At 40.1% G+C, this 23,392-nt stretch overlaps 1 protein-coding gene across 1 annotated transcript in view; it reads left to right on the top strand.

The window, feature by feature from the left end:
* The first annotated feature begins 1,188 nt into the window (after nucleotides 1-1,188).
* Nucleotides 1,189-23,392, top strand: part of NAA35 (N-alpha-acetyltransferase 35, NatC auxiliary subunit) — a 29,646-nt gene continuing 7,442 nt past the window's right edge. Inside the window, exons 1-17 of the mRNA XM_084305689.1 lie at nucleotides 1,189-1,282; nucleotides 1,762-1,895; nucleotides 3,014-3,047; nucleotides 7,075-7,189; nucleotides 8,278-8,352; nucleotides 9,618-9,785; nucleotides 10,520-10,586; nucleotides 11,301-11,344; nucleotides 11,782-11,832; nucleotides 12,678-12,761; nucleotides 13,601-13,715; nucleotides 14,209-14,387; nucleotides 15,486-15,545; nucleotides 16,696-16,802; nucleotides 17,011-17,077; nucleotides 20,834-20,932; nucleotides 23,104-23,282. Coding sequence (XP_084161815.1) covers nucleotides 1,772-1,895; nucleotides 3,014-3,047; nucleotides 7,075-7,189; nucleotides 8,278-8,352; nucleotides 9,618-9,785; nucleotides 10,520-10,586; nucleotides 11,301-11,344; nucleotides 11,782-11,832; nucleotides 12,678-12,761; nucleotides 13,601-13,715; nucleotides 14,209-14,387; nucleotides 15,486-15,545; nucleotides 16,696-16,802; nucleotides 17,011-17,077; nucleotides 20,834-20,932; nucleotides 23,104-23,282 — 1,568 coding nt within the window. The 5' untranslated portion in view covers nucleotides 1,189-1,282; nucleotides 1,762-1,771. The remainder of the gene's footprint in view (nucleotides 1,283-1,761; nucleotides 1,896-3,013; nucleotides 3,048-7,074; nucleotides 7,190-8,277; nucleotides 8,353-9,617; nucleotides 9,786-10,519; nucleotides 10,587-11,300; nucleotides 11,345-11,781; nucleotides 11,833-12,677; nucleotides 12,762-13,600; nucleotides 13,716-14,208; nucleotides 14,388-15,485; nucleotides 15,546-16,695; nucleotides 16,803-17,010; nucleotides 17,078-20,833; nucleotides 20,933-23,103; nucleotides 23,283-23,392) is intronic.

Consider the following 23,392-nt stretch of genomic DNA (forward strand, 5'->3'; position numbering starts at 1 on the left):
ATTACAGGAACAAAGGTACTTCTTAATTAAAATTGAACTGAGTTCCTCATAATCTTTACATTTAAGCTACTCCCAGTCCACCAAGAAGGAAACACATGACAAGTTCTGGACGCAGGCCCTGATAACTACAAGCAGGTTGCTTTCCACCCCACCCCTTTATTAGCACATCCAAACAGATGTGCTTGTCTAAGAGAAAGAAGACTATTTTTCCATTAAGCACCAAGGACTTTTAAATACTACTCACTTTTGTAATACACTTTTCCCCCAAAGAAAAGGTGCATGTGTGGAACCTAAAAATAAGTAAAAAGAGATTTTATTCTTTTGTTTGCCCCCGTGTGAGTATCACACATATCAAAGTTAGCTCACTCCTTCACTCTGCCCTATCAGTGAGCTTTGTTGTATCCTATAAAGTTAAAGGGCTTTGATGTTCTTGAAACTTTTAAAACACCTCAGATTACTGATGACTGCAGGGAACACATACTCGCTTTTTAAACTGCTACGGTCACTTCACACAAACGCAACCAACCTGCTCATCTTTGACTCCTGGTATTTTTTCCATGAGAAGTGCTTACGGCCAGTTACGACGCACCCACCGGCCTGCTGAGAACTGGAACGCGATCATCACAAGAGCCAGGTCACAGCTCCTGGAGTTCGGCCTGCACACAAACATACACAGGTGCTGGATAACGGAAGCATCGCAAACAAGCTGCCAACGTACGATCTTTTCAGAAATGAGTGAAGGACTGAAGGTTTTTTATTTAATTTTGTATCTATGAAACAATAATTTGAGTTGTTTTGCCTGAAACGAAACAGAATTTCCCCTGAAGTGCAGAATCCTCCCCTGTCCGCAGAGCAGAGCGCTAGCGCTGCTGGCATTGTCTCTGTTACAGACAGGGAGGTATGGCCAGCTTGCATTCACGGACGCTCAGCCACTGTCGGGCTCAGCAGCAACGGCCTGCTGCTCACAATCATACCCTTCGGATCAGCACGAGATAAGCGTTACACAGACCCGTGCATTTCTCCAGGACGTGTGCCCACAGCGCAGCCCCTTTCCCCTCCCCCTCCCCCTCCCCCTCCCCTTTCCCCTCCCCTCCCCTCCCCTCCCCTCCCCTCGGGCCGCCACCGACCCCCTCCCGCCCACCAGCCTGTAGCGGCGCCGCGCGCATGCGCAGAAGTCGGTGCGCGGAGGCGCAACGGCGCATGCGCAAGCGGGCCGACTCCCGTTGGCGTCCGGCGGCGGCGGCGGCGACCGAGACCGAGGGGCGCTCGCTGCGAGCGGCGGGTGAGGGCCGGGGGCCGCGGGGGGCTCGGGGCGGGCGTCTGGGGGCAGGGGGGTGGCACCGGGCGAGGCGCGGCACCGGCGGTCCCGGGCGGTCCCGGGCGGGCGTCCCCCGGGCCCAGCGCGGCCGTTGAGGCGCCCGGCAGCGGGCAGCCGCTCCTAACGGCTCCGGCCCCAACGGCTCCGGCCCCAACGGCTCCGGCCCCTACGGTCCCGGCCCCGCGGAGGCCTCCGGTGGGGAGGCCGAGCCGGGAGGGAGCGGGCCGCCGGCGGGGTTTTCCGTCGTAGCCCGTGAGCTACATCCTTTAAAGAAGAGCTTTACGGCTAGTTTTCTGTCAATCTTTTATACGGTAGCTGTTTAAGTGAAGCCAGGTTGGTCTCTTTTCCCGTGCCCGCTGGTATTGCAGGGAAAAATAATGCTCTGTTGAAGCGCTTTCTGTAATTCGTGTGTAACGTGTCCCGTGTGTGATGCGGATTTGCAGGTCCGGCACCATGGTTATGAAGGCGTCAGTCGAAGATGATGATTCGGGATGGGAACTCGGTATGCCTGACAAGATGGAAGAGAGCAACACAAGCTGGGTAGATATAACCCAGGAATTCGAAGAAGCCTGTAGAGGTGAGTTTTACTACTCATGTTCTGAGAAAAACAGGAACCCGTGGAGTGCTGAGGATAGTCCCATGGTTAAGTAGTTTGGCCTGTGTTCAAGATCCAGATGAGTGGACCACACTGATGCTATGGTTCCCTGTGTTTCATTTACTGCAAGGATAGATATATCAGAAGAACCGTGCCTAGCTTCTTACAGATTACAGAAATATCTTCCCCAGTTACGTTTTTTCTATTGTTGTCATATGCGTTTTTGCGTCTGATTTTTTTTTTTCTTTGCAAAGAGTTCTTCCTGTCTTGTGCTAAAGGGAAAGTTCACATCTATGCAAAATCAACACTTTTTTTCTGTACGTTTTTGAATGTGCAGGATCTGTTGTTTTTTTTTTCATTTAATTGGTCAGTGCTTCATTTTTCATCTTTGAAATAAGGGTGACATTCAGAGGAGACGCAGTACATCCCACTCAACAGGGAAACAATTGGTTTCATTTAAATAGTGTCTTTATGGTTATTAGCTATTAATAAATTAAGTAGTGTCACTTAAATAGTGTCTTTATGGTTATTAGCTATTAGTGTACAATGACAGCAACTTTTTTTTAATTGATTTTATGATGACACTAAGGAAAAAGTGTAAAACTTACCTTACTACACACAGGCAATAGACACAATTTCCTTATACTTTGAAATAATTCCCTTTTATTAGTGATCTATACTTTTTTTGCTCATCAAATACATCTTCAGATGTATTTGTTAAAAATAATACGAAAAAGCAAGCATTTCAGTAAACGCCTTCTCTGGAAATATTGAACATCTGCATAAAGGAGCATGGAAAACTGCTGTCCCATGTTTCAGGCTATTCAAATGCTACTGTTGGGTAATTTTAAACCCCTTCAAGTGCTAGAATAGCAGAGAAGGCTTAGGAAATATGAAGAGCTGTTTTTCTAGCCTTTCAGTTTTAAAAGTGCTTTTTAAGTAAAAGCAAATAAAGTAGGGTAGAAATGCCTGGTCTGCTTTCCACACCTTTCCCATTTAGTGTAATACCGTTTTTAAGTAATACAACTATCCTGGAAGTTTGTTGGAAGTTCTGTTAGAAAGATGATTTTAATCATTTATCATGTTCTGTTCCTTTGTAGAACTCAAGTTAGGAGAACTGCTTCATGACAAGCTGTAAGTATGCCTTTGGGATAGTTTTGTTTTTTGAAATAGAATTAATGCAAATGTATTAATACTTCCTAATGAGTAAGTCATGCAGTATGAACTAAGTTTCTTTTAATTTTTATTTAACTAAAATAGTTGAAATATTCATAATAGCCATTCATCCTCATTAGCATGTATATGATGCATCTATATGAAGGCCGAACATTTCTCATAGTGCCAGTATAGCATTACTTTTCCTGTTAATAGATTTAGTGTGAATATTAGAAGTTTATGGAACTTGTTCAAGATCATCAGTGATGTTGAAAGTGGTGAACCTACTAACCTATTTTATGTGGACGTGCTTTTACACAAAAAGACCGGAAAGGTTTCAAGTTTTAAAATTCAATTACCTCAGTTGTTATTAGCAAGTTTTAGATAGATGTGTTTTAGAGTAATTCTAAAACATGATGCCAAGGTGGAAACTGAGAACTCTACAGTCTAAGGAAAAAATATACTTCAACAAAAAGCATGTACTAAGATCCTATTTTTTTTTTTTTTTTAAAGAATGAATTAAGATTAAAACATTTTCAAGAAAATGTAAATCATTTAACTGCGTAAGTCTGTTCATTTGCAGAAGGGAAGAACTGCCCACTTAAGACTAATAGCTCACTAATAGCTCAGAAGACAGAAATACACTATTTAAATGCTTAAAATTGTGTTCAAGGATGTCACAAAGTTACTCAGTAGAGTCAAAGCACATTTTCATAGTATAATTTTATACATAACTGACTCTCAGAATTAGAACATCTACCATGCAGTAATCTTTTTTCATTTAAGAAAGGCTTGTTCAGCATATCCACTGAGTATCAGTGTACAAAAGGTGAGGCACTATATCCTGTCTTTGTAGGCCAGTCTTTCATTGAGTGTATCCTATGAAGCTTTTACGAACTTCCTGACTACAAAAGATACATTGTCACATATCACAGAATCATAGAATTTCTAGGTTGGAAGAGACCTCAGGATCATCGAGTCCAACCTCTGACCTAACACTAACAGTCCTCCACTAAACCATATCGCTAAGCTCCACATCTAAACATCTTTTAAAGACCTCCAGGGATGATGACTCCACCACTTCCCTGGGCAGCCCGTTCCAATGTCTAACAACCCTTTCGGGAAAGAAGTTCTTCCTAACATCCAACCTAAAACTCCCCTGGCGCAACTTAAGCCCATTCCCCCTCGTCCTGTCACCAGGCACGTGGGAGAACAGACCAACCCCCACCTCGCTACAGCCTCCTTTAAGGGACCTGTAGAGAGCAATAAGGTCGCCCCCGAGCCTCCTCTTCTCCAGGCTGAACAAGCCCAGCTCCCTCAGCCGCTCCTCATAGGACTTGTTCTCCAGACCCCTCACCAGCTTCGTCGCCCTTCTCTGGACTCGCTCGAGCACCTCGATGTCCTTCTTGTAGCGAGGGGCCCAGAACTGAACACAGTGCTCGAGGTGCGGCCTCACCAGAGCCGAGTACAGGGGGACGATCACTTCCCTAGCCCTGCTGGCCACACTGCTTCTTATGCAAGCCAGGATGCCGTTGGCCTTCTTGGCCACCTGAGCACACTGCTGGCTCATATTCAGCCAACTATCAACCACTACTCCCAGGTCCTTCTCTGCCTGGCAGCTCTCCAACCACTCCTCTCCCAGCCTGTAGCTCCGCTTGGGGTTATTGCGCCCCAGGTGCAGGACCCGGCACTCGGCCTTGTTGAACTTCGTGCAGCTGACCTCAGCCCATCGGTGCAGCCTGTCCAGATCCTCCTGCAGAGCCTTCCTGCCCTCGAGCAGATCGACACACGCACCTAACTTGGTGTCATCTGCCAACTTACTGAGGGTGCACTCAATGCCCTCATCCAGATCATCGATGAAGATATCAAAGAGGACCGGCCCCAGCACCGAGCCCTGGGGGATGCCACTAGTGACCGACCTCCAACTGGATTTGACTCCATTCACCACAACTCTTTGGGCCCGGCTATCCAGCCAGTTTCTAACCCAACGAAGCCTGCGCCAGTCCAAGCCAAGAGCAGCCAGTTTCTTGAGGAGAATGCTATGGGAAACAGTGTCAAAAGCCTTGCTGAAGTCAAGGCAGACCGCATCCACAGCCTTTCCCTCATCCACCCAGCGTGTCACTTTGTCATAGAAGGAGATCAGGTTCGTCAAGCAAGACCTGTCTTTCATAAACCCATGCTGACTGGGCCTGATCACCTGCTTGCCCTGCAAGTGCTGCGTGATGACTCTCAAGATAATCTGCTCCGTGAGCTTCCCTGGCACTGAGGTCTCATGCTGGAGTTCTTCTGTTTGGTTAATTTTTGCGATCAGTTTTCTTATAATGCCCATTTGAAACAAAGCTAGTATATTCAATGTATATTGTTGTTTATAACGTGTAACGCCATTAATTTGTGGGGGATATATACATAATCAAGCTTGACAACTGGGCGCACGTGAACCTAATGACATTCCATAAGTCCACATGTAAGGTGCTGCAGCTGGGTCAGGGCAATCCTGGACCTGAGCACAGACTGAGAGAAGAACAGCACTGTGAGAGCAACCCTGTGGAGAAAGATTTGGGAATTCTGGTGGTCAAAAAGCTCAACGCGAGCCAGCAGTGTGCGCTTGCAGCCCAAAAAGCCAACTGCATCCTGGGCTGTATCAAAAGAGGTGTGGCCAGCAGGTGGAGGGAGCTGATTGTCCCCCTCTGCTCTCCCTTGTAAGGTCTCAGTTGGAGTGCTGTGTCCAAGAAAGACGTGAACCTGTTTGAGCAGGCCCAGAGGAGGGCTACAAAGATGATCAGAGGGCTGGAGTATCTCTCCTACGATGAAAGGCTGAGAGAGCTGGGGATGTTCAGTCTGGAGAAAAGAAGGCTCTGGGGAGACCAAAGGGGGTTATAAAAAAGATGGAGAGAGACTTTTTACATGAGCAATCTGGAGAAAGGGTACTAAAACAGAGTAGATTTAGATTAGATAATAGGAAGAAGTTCTTCACAATGAGGAAGGTGAGGCACTGGAATGGAGAAGCTCTGAGTGCCCCATCCCTGGAAGTGTTCAAGGCCAGGTTGGATGGGGCTTTGAGCAGTCAAATCTAGTGGAAGGTGTCCCTGCCCACGGCAGAAGGATTGGAATTAGGTGATCTTTAAGGTCTCTTCTAACCCAAACCATTCTATGATGTGTCTTACTTAAGGTTTTGGATGTAACATAATAAAGAACATCTTTCACTTAACATCATTTTATAATTCTACGTGATTTTTAAAAAGGTGGTATGTCTGTATGGGGTGTATAGAAATATGTATTTAGTAGTGTGATGTTTGCCTAAGTAGTGCTCTTAAAATGGCTTAAAATAAAGACTAAGTGTTTTCTGCTAAGCGTCTCTTACATACTTCTTGAACAATCCTTAAATTCCTGAAAACCATGCTCTCTCAAGATTGATAATAGAATCAAATACACTGAGCTGAAAGGGACCCACAGGGATCATTGAATCCAACTCCTGGCTCCACAGAGGACCACCCAAAAATCAGACCATGTGTATCCAAAGTGGAGTGGTATCCAAACACTTCTTGAACTCTGATGGGCTTGGTGCTGTAACCACTGCCATTGGGAGCTTGTTTCAGTGCCCAACCATCCTCTCAGTGAAAATTAATTTACTGCCAATTAAAATGTATTTACTCATTCAGGTAGAAATAAAAAGTTAAGTATTAAACCAACGACTTTCCTCCCCTCTTTGCCAGGCTCAGCTTCACTCCTTCATTCCCAACTGCTCTAACTCTCCTTCCCTACCCAGAAGTGGTACAGAGGGATGAGGAATGAGTGCTGCAGTCAGTCCGTACCAGCTCCTCTCCACTGCTCCTACTTCTTCACACTTTTCCCCTGATCCCTCCCATGGCTGCAGTTCCTCTCATACTTTATTGTCATCAGTCAGAACGCAATGTACTTAAGGTTGTCACGATATGTTCTTTTACACTGGTTTGTGAAGACCATTTTGTACAAGGTAATTAAATTTGGATCATTTTTGTCTCCTTAGTTTTGGTCTTTTTGAAGCCATGTCTGCCATTGAAATGATGGATCCCAAGATGGATGCTGGTATGATTGGAAACCAAGTTAACAGAAAGGTTCTTAACTTTGAGCAAGCTATTAAGGTTTGTGGGAGTTTTCTGTTTATGCCTTTTCATTGGCTGTGAAAGTATGGTATAACTTAATCAAATTGAAGTTAAGCATAATTCAACTTCATGTATGTTTTTCACTCTACATAAATTGATTTTTTTTTTTTCTTTTGGATAAGTAGTTTGTGGTGCTTGCCTTTTTTGCAATTTGCATTACCACAATGATAGTAACTCTTTAAGTGAAAAGTACTGTAAAACTGTTAGGTATTAATAACTCAAATACATTTCAGAAGCACTTTGGCAAGTCATCCCTTGCATCCCTAAAACATGTCTTTTAAATGAAGATATACTGGTTAGTCCATCTTCCAGATGAAAAGAAACCAGCTTCTCTACAAAAGCTGTAAATTAATGCTTTGTGACTATCAGTTCATTAGCATCATTAGCACTGAAAAGAAGCTAGCAAATTTGACAACATTCACAGTGGCAATTAACTTCTGAATGGTCAAAACTAATTGAAGCTAGGCTGAAAGACTGTCTATTACTTTGGAAAAAGTAATGGACTCAGAGAGGGAAAATAAAAAATTGCCATAATACTTTGAACAGACTGAAAGAGAAACCCCAGTAAAATAACAGCCATCTAATTCTTGATTCAGATGTGCCCACACTGAATAAATAAAATCAAAGAAATAGGGTTGCTGCTTCTGTTCCTGACCCTCAAAGCAGTAAAACTATGTACAAGTATCTGCAGTATAAAAAGCAGCCTTCATAGGTCACACATATTATTCCTTGTTCAATTGTTACTATGGCTACACATGCTATTTTGTGATTTTGAGTGTTGCCAGTTACTTGGTTTTAAACTTTTATTGGCGACTCAAAAATCAGAATTTTTATTTTATATTGTTCTTTGAAAAGCTGTCTGTTGGTCGATGTTCAACATGATGATAAAGTAAACTTTTCCAGAATTTTTGAGGCATTATAAAGCTGATCAATGAAGCTTATCATATGCCAGTGTTCTGAAATCTTAACCAAATTGTAATTTCTTTTTTGGCTGTACCAATAATAAGTTGCGTTTTGTCTGTGGTCTTCCAGATTCCTAAAATCTGTTTCTTTCTTTGTTTTCTAAGGATGGCACCATTAAAATAAAGGATCTCACATCGCCTGAGCTGATAGGAATAATGGATACATGCTTCTGTTGTTTGGTGAGGATTTCTCCACTCTTAGTGTTAAATGTTCTTGCTTTCAAGATGTAATCCCCTAATCCAGATTTAAAAAAGAAGAAAAGAAATAGAACTTGAGGAAAGGGATCCACTAAGCAGAAAATATGTACTTTGTGTTTTGATTTCCATTGATATATTTGCACTGGCATATAACAGGCCATAACTTTGATTTTTTGTTTTTGTTTGTTTGCGTGTTGTTTTTTTTTTTATTCCAAGAAATCATTATGGAAGAGAACTGGTAATATTTTAAATAATATTAAAAGTTTCTATAATTGTAGCTTTTTTTCATGTGTATATCTGCCTGCTGTATGTCAGGGTTTGTCTGTGTTGTGAGTGATACTCAGTAGCGTACAGCAGCCTGTTGCTCATCTTTGTACAGCCAGCGTTGACTTCGAGCTTTCATTGGCGTTTTGAGGAATGGAAAGAAAATATCTAGTTCAATTTAGAAAGGAATTATGTAAATTATCACACATTTCTACATATTTTTACATATGATGATTGTGACTATTCTTCCTATATGTATCTTTTCATTTGCTCAGTAGGCAATACAAAATATTTTAAGATACTCTTTAAAATTATGTCAGTAAAACTACTTCATTTTTTTTAAACAACAGTTCAAATTTATTTAGTTTATTTACAACAAACCATAGAAAGGTCACTGTATATTTGATACGGTGTAACATTATTCCTTTTTTCCTACCCCCTTGAAATACTGGTGAACTGCTGAACTTTTAAGGAACTGTGGTAGTGTTAGAAATCTGATCCTATTGTATTTCATGATAGAAGTAATATTTTAAATTACTGAAGCTTTTTCCCTTTAGTTTAAACCATGAAAGTAGAGAAATTGGTTTGTGAAAAGAAGCTATGAGTTGTAGAGAACATGTAGAATATTGCTGAATTGTTCCATAGCTACTCTAACTTTTTGTTCTGTATTTGTATAAAAATTTTTTTGAGTAAAAAGTCTGATGGTCTCTCAACTTTATGTCATGCGTAAGCTACAGTTAGAGAGCAGAGCTCCCACGCAGGAATTTGATAGTGCTTCTGGTTAATTAACTTACTGCCTTTCATAGGCAGCAGATGAGTAGGTTAAGAGTCCTTCTTCAACCCTTTTTGCTAGATTGAAAGTTAAGAGGATATGGACTTTCTTACTTGCTGAAGCACAGTGAGATGCAAAAAGAATGGGGATATGAAAATGAGGACTTGGCTGTCATGAATAAAACATTTTATTTTTTTTTTATTTTCCCTAGATAACATGGTTAGAGGGACATTCATTGGCACAGACAGTGTTCACTTGCCTTTACATTCATAATCCGGACTTCATAGAAGATCCTGCTATGAAGGCTTTTGCTCTGGGAATCCTAAAAATCTGTGATATTGCCAGAGAAAAAGTTAACAAAGCAGCTGTTTTTGAGGAGGTATGTTTCAGTACATCATACGGGTAAGTGTGCTACACTGCATGTAGGCTCCTTAACACAAATGAAAGAGCATTTTAGATAAATGTATTCCTATTTGATTGGTAGGTACCACAGGAGCAGCACTTCATCCTTTTGAATGTGTTGGACCTGATCTTTTTAAAATGCGTTTTTCTTCAGTGGAGATGTTTCCTATATTTTGCTTGAATATTGAGGCGCATAAATATTTTATTCAGGAAATAATGCAAATTTTGTGGCTAACCATTTGAAATCACATTTACTTGTGGTTTTCATTCTGTTTAGTTTTTGATTTTTCTACTTTAGATAACCATGTCTATTTGAAATGTATATATATCAGTGGAATGAGAACCTGGTTTTCTGTGTCCTTGTACTGGAGAAAACCTTGGTGTTTTCTAAACTTGGACAAGTACTTCTTATTGAATAGATCTAAAATTGGTTGAATAGTGCTGTACGTCCATCGTTCTTGAAATGTTTTGACAGGATGACAATTGATAAGAATTATGAAGGCATACTTGTATTAAGGATTTATGCAGAAAATGGTTTTCCCAAGCTGGATTTGAGCAGGAAAACAGGAAAAGCACCCTAACCAAGTGTGTATTCCATTGCTTAGAAAAAAAAAACAAACTTAAATTTTATACTTAGTAACAGTTTTAAGTTTTTTGTTGTTTTTGTTTATATTTCACTGCTTCATACTTCTGTGTTGTTGTTTTTTTTAGGAAGATTTTCAGTCAATGACTTACGGATTTAAAATGGCCAACAGTGTGACAGATCTTAGAGTTACAGGTACAGCTTCTGCTTTCTGTGTATTTCTCCATTAGTCTCAGTTTCTCTTGAGTAAGTTGGTTACTTTCAACTGAATATAATGAATCAGCAGGAATCTCGGTTGTTTTTGTTTGTTTGTTTGTTTGTTTTTCTAGTTTTGTGAAAACTGGTGGTCTGGTAAAAAGAGAGGCCAACCTTATTATTTTTTTTCTTGAAGAAAAGTTTCAGCTATTTGTTTGTTAAATGCCTGAAAAACAGGAAAGATGCTTTAATATATGTTAGCCAAGTGGCTAAGCATGGGATCATCCAGGACTGAGATAGATACAAATCACAGCAAAGTGTTCTTGAATTCTGCTTCTCTACTTCGCTATTTATTGTGATCTACATGGAGTACTTTTGAGGAAAAAGTAGTTCTAAAGCTATAATAACATATGTTATTAGTGTATACATAGATATTTACGTTAGTCTTTTCTATGAAGTATTATATAGACTTGAACTTCCCATTAGTTAATATTAGAAGATTCGTAGAACACTTTAACTTTGGATATACTCTGATTTATCTGTTGTTGCAAGACATCCCTGTCATCCCGCATGTTTTTTTTTTCCCTAGTTTTTGGCTAATATGTGTCTAAAGCACTTCAAAACTTGCCTTCCCCATACAGTTTTCTTGCTTTAAGTGGTCTAGGTGTACCTAGGAATGCTTCGCAGCTTTTAGCTGTATTGTCACTTTTCCAGGTATGCTAAAAGATGTAGAAGATGACATGCAAAGACGAGTGAAGGTATTTCTCTTATGTTTGCCTTGCTGATTATACTTACGGGGTGCTTAATGTAGGTTTGGGAGAGGGAGATGGATTATGAAGTCCGTCCGTAAATGTTGATTGTGGGCATTGATTTTCTTCTGGCTCTTATGTACGTATACTGTGTGACATTGAAGAATTCAATCTTCCTTTGTCAAAGTCTACAATATAAAATGTTCTTAAAATTTCCATAAAAAGTGGAAATTGACTATTTGCAAAGTAGACTGAGATCGGTATAATTACTGTAAGAGTGTCTCAGATGACTTAAAAACGTAGATTATATATTACGAAATTTCGAACTTGAGAATTGTTTTTAGGACTATTTAACAGATGGATGTTCTAGAGAGTATAAAGGTGTTTTTCTCAGTAGCTTCCCTTTGCAATTTTCAATGAATTATTTCAATTCCTTTACCTTTCAGAGCACTCGAATTCGACAAGGAGAAGAGAGAGATCCCGAAGTTGAACTTGAAGTAATGAATTAGTTACTTCTTTCTTCCTGATTTCACAAATTAGTATGTTGTTAACTTAAATCAGGAGTTCAACTTGTGGGCAGTGTGTGTCACCAGTGTTGCCGCTGCTCGCATATCTGAGCTTCTCTAAACATGGCCCTGAGCATAGCCCAACCTAGTAGGTTGGATTTTAAGCTCTGAAAAGCTTCTGGATTGATACTGTTGGGAGAGTAGTGAATGCTGCTGCAATGCTGCCATTTATTTATCCATCTCTTGATAAAAGATAATTAGCAAAGTAGATTACAAATCCTCTACCTGCTTCCCTCAGTTCCTTCCAACAGAGTTTACTGCTGCTGACAGCTTCCCTGTCAAGGGAAAAACTAGGAAGAGAAGATGGTAGCAGTGTAGCTCCTTCCAAAAAGAGTGATGATAAATGTATTTGATGTCGTTCATAGAGAAGGGTATGGGTTTTCTTTCCCAATAACCGAATTTGTTCAGAAATTATTTGTAATGTGGATTTTCATGAGGAAGAAAAAAAAAAGGAGAAAAAAAAAGTCAGTTTCTTTTAATAGTTTGTGACTGTTCACCTAAGCTGAAGTTTGAATTGCGTTTGCGTAGGAGTTAGCTATATAGCCAGTGGCTGTACATTACTGAAGGTATTTTTGTATTTTTTGTTAGTGCTTTTCTGGCAGCAGCACAGATTTCTTACATAAATTCTGTAACTCTTCTTCCGGAAAGTAGATAACCTGTTTTTAAGACTTGGGAGCATAATGTTATAGGTTTATGAAAGATATTTTAATAAGTATCAGGATTTAATTTTAAATGAGTGTATTGCTTAGTAATTTGAAGCGTTTTTTTAATTACAGCATCAGCAATGTTTAGCTGTGTTCAGCAGAGTAAAGTTTACCCGGGTGCTACTGACAGTTCTAATAGCATTTACCAAAAAAGAGGTACATTTATTTATGTGTTCTTTTAATGTGTTTTTATTATAATTCTTTCTCTAAAGTAGAAAAATTATTCTGTAAATTCTGTAAACCTGAGATGATATTGCTGCATTTGCAGGGTTGGGGAAGGTCTTATAGTAGCTTTTGTCAGTTTCTGTTCAGTTTTTATGAAAACACGTGAATGGGCGGTAACTGATGTTAGTATGCCCTTGTACGGAGAGACAATGTCGCTTCTAGAACACATAAAGAAAACATCTACAGGTTTGGGATCACTCTTTTCACACTCACAAGAAAAATTTCTTTCTCAAGTCCTGTCTCTTTAGCAGGTACATGACATTGGGCTGTATTGTGTCCAACTCTAGAGAATCATTAGCTTTTCCATCAATGTGGGTATTTAATTTATATCTAGCTGCCTACAGGGCAGTTTAAAATACCTTTATTGTTAGGTCCAAATGTAGTTGATAGACATCAATGTTCAAGAAAAAGGGATTGAGTAGTTGAGAAAAATTATGTTCTAATCATTTGTAGAATAGAAATAAAATTGATATGGAAGTGATTACTCTGATCTGCAAGCAAATTCTCTGTATTAATTGCTATGAGTTAATGATATGTACAAAACCAGGTCATCTGAAAGTCTGATTACTGGATAAGTTACTAACTTCACAGTCTACTTTGAATTGATTTAGGTCTGTGTAGCAGCTTATTCTTGTAATAGAACTGTGGATATAATAGGGGAATACTATGTGGAGTTGAGGATCTTATTCAGCTTTTGTTAGCTCTTATGGAGGTCTGAAACTTTTTTTTATGTTCACTGGAAGTGCAGGTAACTGCTCTCTGCCTTTCAGACAAGTGCAGTTGCAGAAGCTCAGAAACTGATGACTCAGGCAGCTGACTTGCTTTCTGCCATCCACAATTCTTTACATCATGGTATCCAGGCACAGAATGATACCACTAAAGGAGGTAAATGTCAGATTTTATTATTTTATTCATTTCTTAAATATGTTGCCTTAATAAACTCCAATATTTAAGTGTATTTTTAAAAAATCACTGCTTATCTTGGAATAGTAATACTTGTCATACAAGCTGTTATAGATCTGCATTTTTATCTCAATTTTATTTCTCTAAAAGTTGGTTCTTTTGAAAGTAGTATTATCACTTCAAAACTGGAGACCATGTGAGCTTTTGATAAAGTGTAGTGCACTCCAAATTAGTGCATATGCTATTTCAACATAAGAAACACGACCTCGCTTTCTGTGCAGGTAATTGCTAAGGTGCTGAGTTTCTTTTTCTTTAATAGTAATCATTCTCAGCTGGGGAGTTTGTGTCAACAGAAATTAACCGTCAGTTAAAAAGTTCATTTTTGCTAGTGGAAACATTAGTATTATACTTCAAAGCGAGTTCTAAAAACACAGTTTATGTGCAGCTTTTTGCTTTCTCTCTCCCCCTTTCTTAGATCATCCTATTATGATGGGCTTTGAACCCCTGGTTAATCAGAGATTGCTGCCTCCAACTTTCCCTCGATATGCAAAAATAATTAAAAGGGAAGAAATGGTCAATTATTTTTCCAAACTAATAGACCGAATAAAAACTGTATGTGAAGTGGTCAACTTGACTAATTTGCACTGTATACTGGTAAGCATAAATATTTTGTATTTATAGCCAAACATAAGATCTTACAATCTGACTTATGGAAAAAAAGCATTCCATATATACTGTGTTGTTGCTCATGGCAGGCAAAACTGTGCTGTATCAATAAATCTTTCAGTATTTTCTATTGCTGTGTACCATTTCAGTACCTACTTTCTTTCATGATACTTCATTGGTTGTCTTTTTTTTTCAAGACCTTTTCACTCAAACTTCCCATTTTCCCATTACCTGTTAAATAATAATGCATAGCAGAGACAGAACATAAGCGCATTAATTTCTGTGTGGTTCTTATTTCTTTGGCTGAAGAGCTGTATCTGCAATAGCAGAACACCATTCCTTATTGTATTCCTTATTACAGACACATATGTGCCTGTAACACAAGAAAATTCTTCATACATTTGAATTTAAACATGTAATTCCTTTGATAGACATAAAGCTAAGCATCTGCTTATGTTCTTCCCTGAATAGAGATGCTGCCCTCGGTTACTGCCTGCATTTATTATAAGTGATTTAAAGGCTTCAGATACTTTCTAACACAATTTGCTGACTGACAAAAGAGCAACAGTTATGTCAGGTGCAGTTCATAGACCAAGCAAAAATGCTTTGTCTTCCTATAATCTGTTGTATTAATTCAAACAGTATTTGCATGGAATAACTGCTGCAAATTAAGCTTTGCAGATTTGTTACATACCTGGTTCAATGTTGCTGAGACCTGAGCTGTTTCACAGTATTTCTTTTTCTGTAATGTTAACCATTTAATTGTTGCATTTGAAAAAGAAAAGTCAAAACCTTTTGTTCTGTTCAATAATGGATAATTAGAGAAGAAACAGATTTTAGCTTATATCTTCTGTTTTGTTCAAATTATTCATGCTTGCTTTCTTACAGTTTGTATAAGCTATGCTATGTGCATGTCTGTGTGTGTGTGTGTGTATATATTTATATAGATGTATTTACATAATCATGTTTGTGTGTGTGTGCAATGTGTACCTAAAATGCAGCTCTCTCTATCTATCTATATATAGATAGATAAAAAGTTGGATATTAAACTAACTGACTTGTCTTTTTTTTCCTAAATATAACTAGGATTTTTTTTGTGAATTCAGTGAGCAATCACCATGTGTTCTTTCAAGATCTCTGTTACAGGCAAGTCCTAATCTATGTTGTTGGGTAAAGTACTTAAGATTTCATAACAAATGCAGATTCATCTTCTTATTTTAAATATTCAAATTATTTACATATCACTTAATAATATACCAGTTGTAAACATTTTCTTTAAGTACCAGATAAATGGAGTTTGTTTTGATGTCATTTTTTTAAACACATTAAAATAACATTTAGAACATGTTAGTACATGCTAATTAGAGCACACTATTGAACTTTTTTTCTCTGCCTTAAAAATGTACAGGCATTTTTATACTGTCCTGTACAGACGGCCTTAGTCTGGGGCTGGTGTTTGTTTTCAGTCTCTCTGTTGTGACTGAATTTCATATACAGACTGCCTATGTTGCTACAACAGTAACTGATGGTTAGGGTGCAACTGGCTTAGATTTTTTTTTCTCACTGTTTCACTTGCCTTTAGAGTATATTACATACTCCTTAACTCAGAATAAAATATACTTCCTTATAAGAGATTTTGATTCAAATAGGGTGTCCCTGAACATCAGATCCCCTTTGATCCTGATTAAGCCATGAATACATCTGATGGGAAATAACTATTGGCAAGTAAAATGTTTTCATAGTGTGTGTGTGTTCTGACTTTCTACTACATGTCTTTGTGCAGTCCCTGTGGGTGCCTGGCAGCAGAGCTTTTTCTTCAGCTGCTGGTAAACCATGTAAGAAAGGGACAGTGCACACTCATGAAGGAGAGTGGAATGAGCAGCAAACATAATCGATGGAAGCAGTAGTATCTGTAGAATAGAGAAAAATCTGCAATAGGCCTATTTCTTTTCACATTTGCCTTTTCTGCCTCCAGGGAAACTGCATAGCCTATTTTCTGTTAATCTTCAGAAAGAAACATCTGATCAGTTGTCTTTGAAGTCCAAGAAAAGATCAGTTTTCTTATGCAACTTACAGAGCTATGTTTGTATTATAGAAATAACACATAAATGACTGATCTCATTATGCCTTTATTTCTGAGGCCATCACCTTGTACTTAGATGAATTATTTTAATTTTTAAAGCAATCTTGCAAGTTTTTGATACAATTTAGGTACCATAACAGCTTCCTATTAGTAATTTCTGAAGCATTACTTTTAACTTAAAGAATGTTTCTAAAAACACATTTTTACTTTCAGACAACATTTCTGGTAGATAACAAGAAGGTGTTTGGTACTCACCTCATGCAAGACATGGTAAAAGATGCTTTAAGGTCTTTTGTCAGTCCTCCAGTACTTTCTCCAAAGTAAGTGGATCTTGAATTGACTTGCATGTGTTTACATATATGATGAAAAATATTTCATATGAAGAACAAGCACACTTTGTACTTGTTTGTGCTTATTCATGAAGAAGTTAGTTACTGTTGCTGCCTTCCTGTTTCTTCTTGAATTGTGTGCTATGTAGACAGGTAACATTTATATTGATATGTATGCATGTTGGTATTTCCCTTCTAGGTGTTGTCTTTATAATAATCACCAGGCTAAGGACTACATCGATTCCTTTGTGACACATTGTGTCCGGGTAAGTGGTCATTCCAATTACGGTAAATAAATTCATATATGAGTACTTCCTACAAAGATTTCCTAGTATTGAAAGTAGTGAAGTATTGAAAGCCATGAGCAATGCAGTTTAAATCTCTATGAGAGCACACCCAAGAAAAGGAAAAAAAATGCTGCACAACAGTAGCTGGGAGAGTGAGGAGTGAGAAACCTCCCTGCAGACACCAAGGTCAGTGCAGAAGAGGGGGAGTGCAGTGTAGATGTGCTCCAAGTACAGGAGCTGAAGCCCCCCCGCAGTGCATAAAGAGGCCCCTGGTGGGGAAGGCAGACCCCTGCAGCCCATGGTGTAGCGCAGTGGAGCAGATCTCCACACGCAGCCCATTTAGGAACAGCCCAGGAAGGTCAGCACCTCACAAGAGGGACCCCACACCAGAGGAGCTCCCAGAGAGCCCGTTTTCTGCTGCCTGTGGAGAAACCCACACGGGACCAGCCCAGGAAGGTCGGCACCCCACAACAGAGCATGGGGGAGAGTGACCATGAAGGAGCAGGGGAAACAAAGCACCACGGACTGCCTGCAGCCCCCGCTCCCAGCCCCCCCATGCCACTCAGGGCAGGGAGGAGTTGGAAGAGAGTGGGTGGGGGAAGGTGCTTGTTTCTTTGTTTCTCACCACCGCAGCCCATCAGCAGTAGGTGATAAATTTTATTAATCTTCCTATGCTAAGTCTGTTTTGCCCATAATGATAATTGTAGAGTGATCCCCATTGAGGTACATTTGAGGAACTCTTGAGGTACACTTTTTCCTTTATCAGGGAACTAGCTTTCTGGGAAGCCCTGAATCCCCTATTCTAAATTTGTAACAGCAATCTGTCCTCCTGCTTCTACTCCGGATACCCCTGTTTGAAGTGTCTGGCCTGGCCACACTTAAAACATCTTCTCAAAGCCTGTCCCTGCTAGCGTTTAGGCTGCAACACAGGTAGCTTTCCTTGCCTGCCATTTCTCCATCTCTCTTCCTCTCCTTTCCATCCTGGGCCCTCTATCTCCCCCTCTACCTCACTACCCAGTATGCCATGAATGCCATTTGTGTCACTCTCTGCTTTTCCTTCTCATCTCCCTTCCTGGCATACACCTTCATACTACCTACACTGTTGCTCCCACCTTCTGGAGCTTTTTCTGTATATCTGGACAGGCTTTAATCACAAAATGAACTTTAAAGAGCCCTTGGGCTACCCGGTCCTCAGGATTCATCCCTGAGTACTTTCTAATTCTGCCCCCAAGGCTCTGTATGATTTCTGTTGTGGGTTGTTATTACTGCAGTTGGATAAGCAGATATTTCTGCTCTATCAGCATTGCTGTTGGTCTTGGGGTGGGGGAGGCTGTTAGTTCTTTCCCATTCTTGCATAGCTACCTGCCAAATCATTCCCCTCCTAAACATTCTTTTCCAGGGAATAATATACTCAAGATTGACATTTCCCCCCAGGAATACAAATTAGGCCTTAGAAACGGATTTGACTGTTCTGCTAGGCCCTCAATTAATGATTTCCATTTTCTTCTTAAAACTCCTAAGCTCTCTGTTGGTAAGGGGGGAGCGGCACCGGTCCTGCGTTGGCCCTGCACAGCCCCGAGGCCCCCACCGGGACCCCCCGGCTCCACTTCTGCCGCTCCGCGATCCCCGAGGGCAACTTCTCCAGGGACAGCATCAATTGCAGTCCCTGTCTCCCCTCCCAGAGCACCTGCCACTGCCTCCGGTGCAATACTAGGATTACAGGGAGCATAATTTGATTCCTCATCCTAAAACAGAACTTTGTTGTTTAGATACAAATTTCAGGCCTGAATTTTCATCAGACCCGTATTTTGGCCAAAATACTGAACTTCCTTTCATTAGCTTTTTAGGCCAGACAACTACACAATATCAAACCATTTTTAATTATATATTTTTAAAATCTTTTTCCCTAGTTTTTGGCTTGTTTTTCCAAATCCTTATCATTCGCTCCAAAGGGCTATCTTTAGGCACAATCCTGGGGTCTCCAACCAACCCCACCCTGCTGACTCTTGGATCCCTTAATCCCCAGCTCTTCCTGACGTGCAGCTGTGGACTTTTACCACCCACAGGGTACCACACGCCTTCACCTAGGATTAAGACAGAGTTGGGGTGTACTGCCAAGCACCTCACTTCACCGTGCTCGGGGTACTGTACACCTAAGGGCCCAAACCCCTGAGACTCTCTTTCACTCCTCTCCTCTCTCTTTCGCTTCGTCCCTTTCCAGCCAAGGGGACTTTGTTCGTCCCCTCGCAGGCCCACCAAGCCTCACAGATCAGGACTTCACATTCACTCCGCACTAAAAGTGCATCTCATTCACACCAGAGTCTCCCCGAACCCAACCCGAGGCAAGATACGGTAAAGTTTCCTTTACCTCGGTCCATGCACGGCTTCCCGGTCCAGGTTTTCAGCAGTAATCCCAGTGCCTGTTACCGATTCAGGCTGGACTATATGTGGGCTGTGTCTGTTTGTGCTGGCTTCCCTCCTCCCCAGAGCTTCACAGAGCCTGTTTTCAAATTAACAGTCTTGGTCCTTTGCTGGCCGTACCAAGACAACCCACCACCCCCGACGGGACCGCTGAAATCAGCGGGGTGCACCTTCCTGTCTGTGGTGGCAAGAAATCTTCAGCAGGCGACAATATCCCAGATGAGCCCCCAAATTGTGAGAAAAATCTCATATAATTTTCTTCAGAGAGGATCTTCTGTGAAGCCATTTTATTCTCAATTGCAATAGCAGGTGTCCTGTCAGGAGCACATTTTAGTAAACAAATCATAACCTTTTATTCCCTGTTACCCAATGCCTGATCACCTCCACTGTTTCTTCATTGCCTGAGTTCTACAGGCTCACAAGCTACTCGATGCTCATCTATACCATATATGTACAATTTTCAAATTTCAACCCTTTGATTTCTCATTTCTTACGTTTTGAGAACTTGCGATCTTTGTTTTACTGTTCCCACACTGCTCATCCTGTTTTTCTCAAGCTTCTACTTTGTTTTGGAAGAGTGAGGCCTTCTACTGACCACTTATCTACTCAGCATTTCTCCTTGTTATGATTACACAGCTACCTTGGAATAGAGAAAAGTAATTCCCTACTGCAAAAACACAACTTTGTTTCTCACAAAACCATTTCTTATAGATTCCTGATGTAAAGGCAAAATTGCAAAACTTTGCTGTCTTGAAAGTGAATACACTTTTAGAAAGCTGGTATAACAACTATGGCTGTTTTTTGCGTGTATTGTTCTTCCAGATTTTTCATTAACATTTTGACTAATACTCCATATTATTAGAAATCCACACCCACTACCACAAAACAAGTGCATAGTACTAGAGTAAAAAATACCTTTTACCTTATCTTCTATTTGAAAATTAAAATAAAAAATAAAAACAAAATTTAAAAACTTAAAAAAAAATGTTTGAAAAGGTTCTGTATTTATTGCTACAATGCAGCAGAATGAAAAGATCAGAAAACAGATAAAAGTAATTTCTCTCTTCCCATGAGCAGTCTGTTCTGATCAGACTCCTCAGAGATGTCCATTCAGTCTCACATTGACTTAAGTACAGAGAAGTAAGCACTTGCATTGCTCCACAGAGCTTGCAATCCCCAGGCAACCGAAAGGAAGCCACCTCCTAATACAGATGTATAAAATGTGATGCCTAAGCAGTACCCATCACAGTACCCTTCCTCGAAGCAGTCTCAAGGTTGTGCTGAAAAATTAAAACCACACTTTGTTTCTTTCAGCCATTTTGTAGTCTGATTCAAATCCATGGACACAATAGAGCTCGTCAGAGAGATAAACTGGGTCACATTCTCGAGGAATTTGCCACCCTCCAGGATGAGGTAATATTCCAGACAGCAGGCTAGCAAACCTATTGTTCTAGGTATATTTGTACCCTAGCGGAGCATATGGTATTAGATTCTATGTAAAGGAAGCAACTCATACTGTTTGTTAGATCTGTTGAACAAAAAGATACTGCTTTTTTAATTTTAGATTAATTTTATCCTAGAAATAGTCTTTGGGGAAGTCTCTTGCATCTGCAATCCAATGGCAACTCCACTGTTTGTGCTCTTCTATCCTTTTTGACACTGTTGGTCTGCAGGATGTAAGCAGGGAGAGACGGGTGAGATGGATGTCCATCAGGTTCCTGGAATGCATTGAGGACTGCTTCCTGCTACAGGTCCTCAGTGTGCCAACTGGGAACACTGAATTGCTAAATTTACTGCTTGCAAACTGAGAAGACTTAGTTAAGTTCTTAACTGATGGCGGCCTTGAATACAGCAATAGTAACGGTGTGGGGTTTAGGATCTGGCTGAGCACACTGAAGACCAGTAATGGGACAGATGCCTAGATTTTAGAAGAGCCAACTTTAGTATGCTTAACACCCATCTGTGAGGGATTTCCTGGGATACATGCATGGAAGGGCAAAGAAGCTTGTAAGTTCTGGGAGTTATTCAAGAACAAACTCCTGGAATTGCAAGAATGGTCCACTCGCTACAAAGGGAAAAGAATGAGGCAGAAGAAGAGACCACCCTTGCTAAATAAGGAGCTTTTGTCTGTGCTTAAAAGCAAAAAAGCATGCTGTGTATGGAATTGTGGTCAGCTATGCATTGAGGACTACAAAAAACTTGATAGGGCATGCAGAGACACAGTCAGTACCTTCATTACCTCCATCTTTACCGGCAAACCTGGAGCCCAAATCACACAATCAAGTAACTGTGACAGTCTATGTGTTACCACACCAGCAAAGGAGGAAGACGAGTGACAAAAAGTACAAGCTGCACTGTAAGATGTCTTATCCTGATAAAAGAAAACAGTTCTTTTTCACAATGAGATCAACCAGTTACTGGAACAACCTCCCTAGGGATGTGGTGGAATCTTTATCATTGGAGGTTTTCAGGATGAGATTGGACAGGGAGCTGGGTAATCTCATAGAGGTGCCCTGTTCTGTGAAAGGTTGCACCTGATGGTCCTTGGAGGTCCGTTCCAACCTGGGCTGGTCTGTGATTCTGGGAGACATCTTTGTAAACACTTCTGAAAATTCAGATTTATAGCTCTGTAGGATGCTAAATTTTCCTAAATTTTAAAAATGATATGTGAAGGAAATAACTCTTAAAAATATGTGCTTCAACTTATTTTGAACATTATTCATTCTGGAGAAGTTAAAAAAAAAAAAAACACAACACAGGAAAAGGTATATTTCCTCTTGATGGGAATGTTTCATTTGGGAGTCAGAGGTAATGAAATAAGCAAATGTTTTCCAGGATCATGGTAAGGAGGATGGTCCAGAAAATTGGAGGGGAGGGGTGATTTTGTGTGCTTCAGCTTTTCTGAAGATTGTTTGCTTGAGTTTGCTGCAGTATTGCAGCTCAGAGACAATGTTTTTTCACTTTGTAATAGGTAATACAGGGTGATTTGTTCAGGACTACTGATAATATTCCTACTGTGGGATATTTCATATCTTTTGTACAATTACTTTTAAGACTGAATAGGTCTTACTAATGTTTTAGTTTCAGTGTTATGGCACAGTTTGTTTCTTGCATACTAATAATATATACTTAGAACTATACTTTTTCATTGCAGCTACATTAGAAAGAAAAAAAGATAATTGCCAATGTAACAAAACAGATACCCACTTGTGTTTTCTTAGGTCTAGTGTTCACATGACCGTTATAAACTTTAAAATTTTAAATTTTAATAGGAGTAATGTTATTAGTGGTTAATAAACTTATTTCCCTGTATGACTGTATTGAGCATTTTTTTGTCTGTTGAGCTGAATTTGCTTATAGGCATGTGAGTAACATTTCTGATTTCTGATGGTTCTAGAGCATAGAGGTGACAGTATCTGGAAAAACATTCCTGTTTTTAATTTGGAGCATAGCTTTGCTGACCCAATTTCTATCCAGACTTTGTTAAGATTTTATTTCTGGCAGAACTCAAATGCTCTTCCAGTCATATGTTCTTCCTTCCCTGTCTGCTATTGAGTAGTTTGTTTTGCTCTCTTTTTCGGTAGGCAGAAAAAGTAGATGCAGCACTTCATAGCATGTTACTGAAGCAGGAACCACAAAGGCAACATTTGGCATGCTTGGGCACCTGGGTCCTATATCATAACCTTCGTATTATGATACAGTATCTTCTGAGTGGCTTTGAGTTGGAGCTTTACAGTATGCATGAATATTACTACATATATTGGTAAGAGGATGCCTTATTGACAGTTCTTGGGGGAGGGCTGCTCCCACTGAGTTCTAGTTGCAAATATTTAAAATAGGGACTTCAGGTATTACTCCTAATCTCAGGCTTGC

Source organism: Netta rufina (genome assembly GCF_964035555.1).
Source record: "Netta rufina genome assembly, chromosome: Z".
Taxonomy (NCBI): domain Eukaryota; kingdom Metazoa; phylum Chordata; class Aves; order Anseriformes; family Anatidae; genus Netta; species Netta rufina.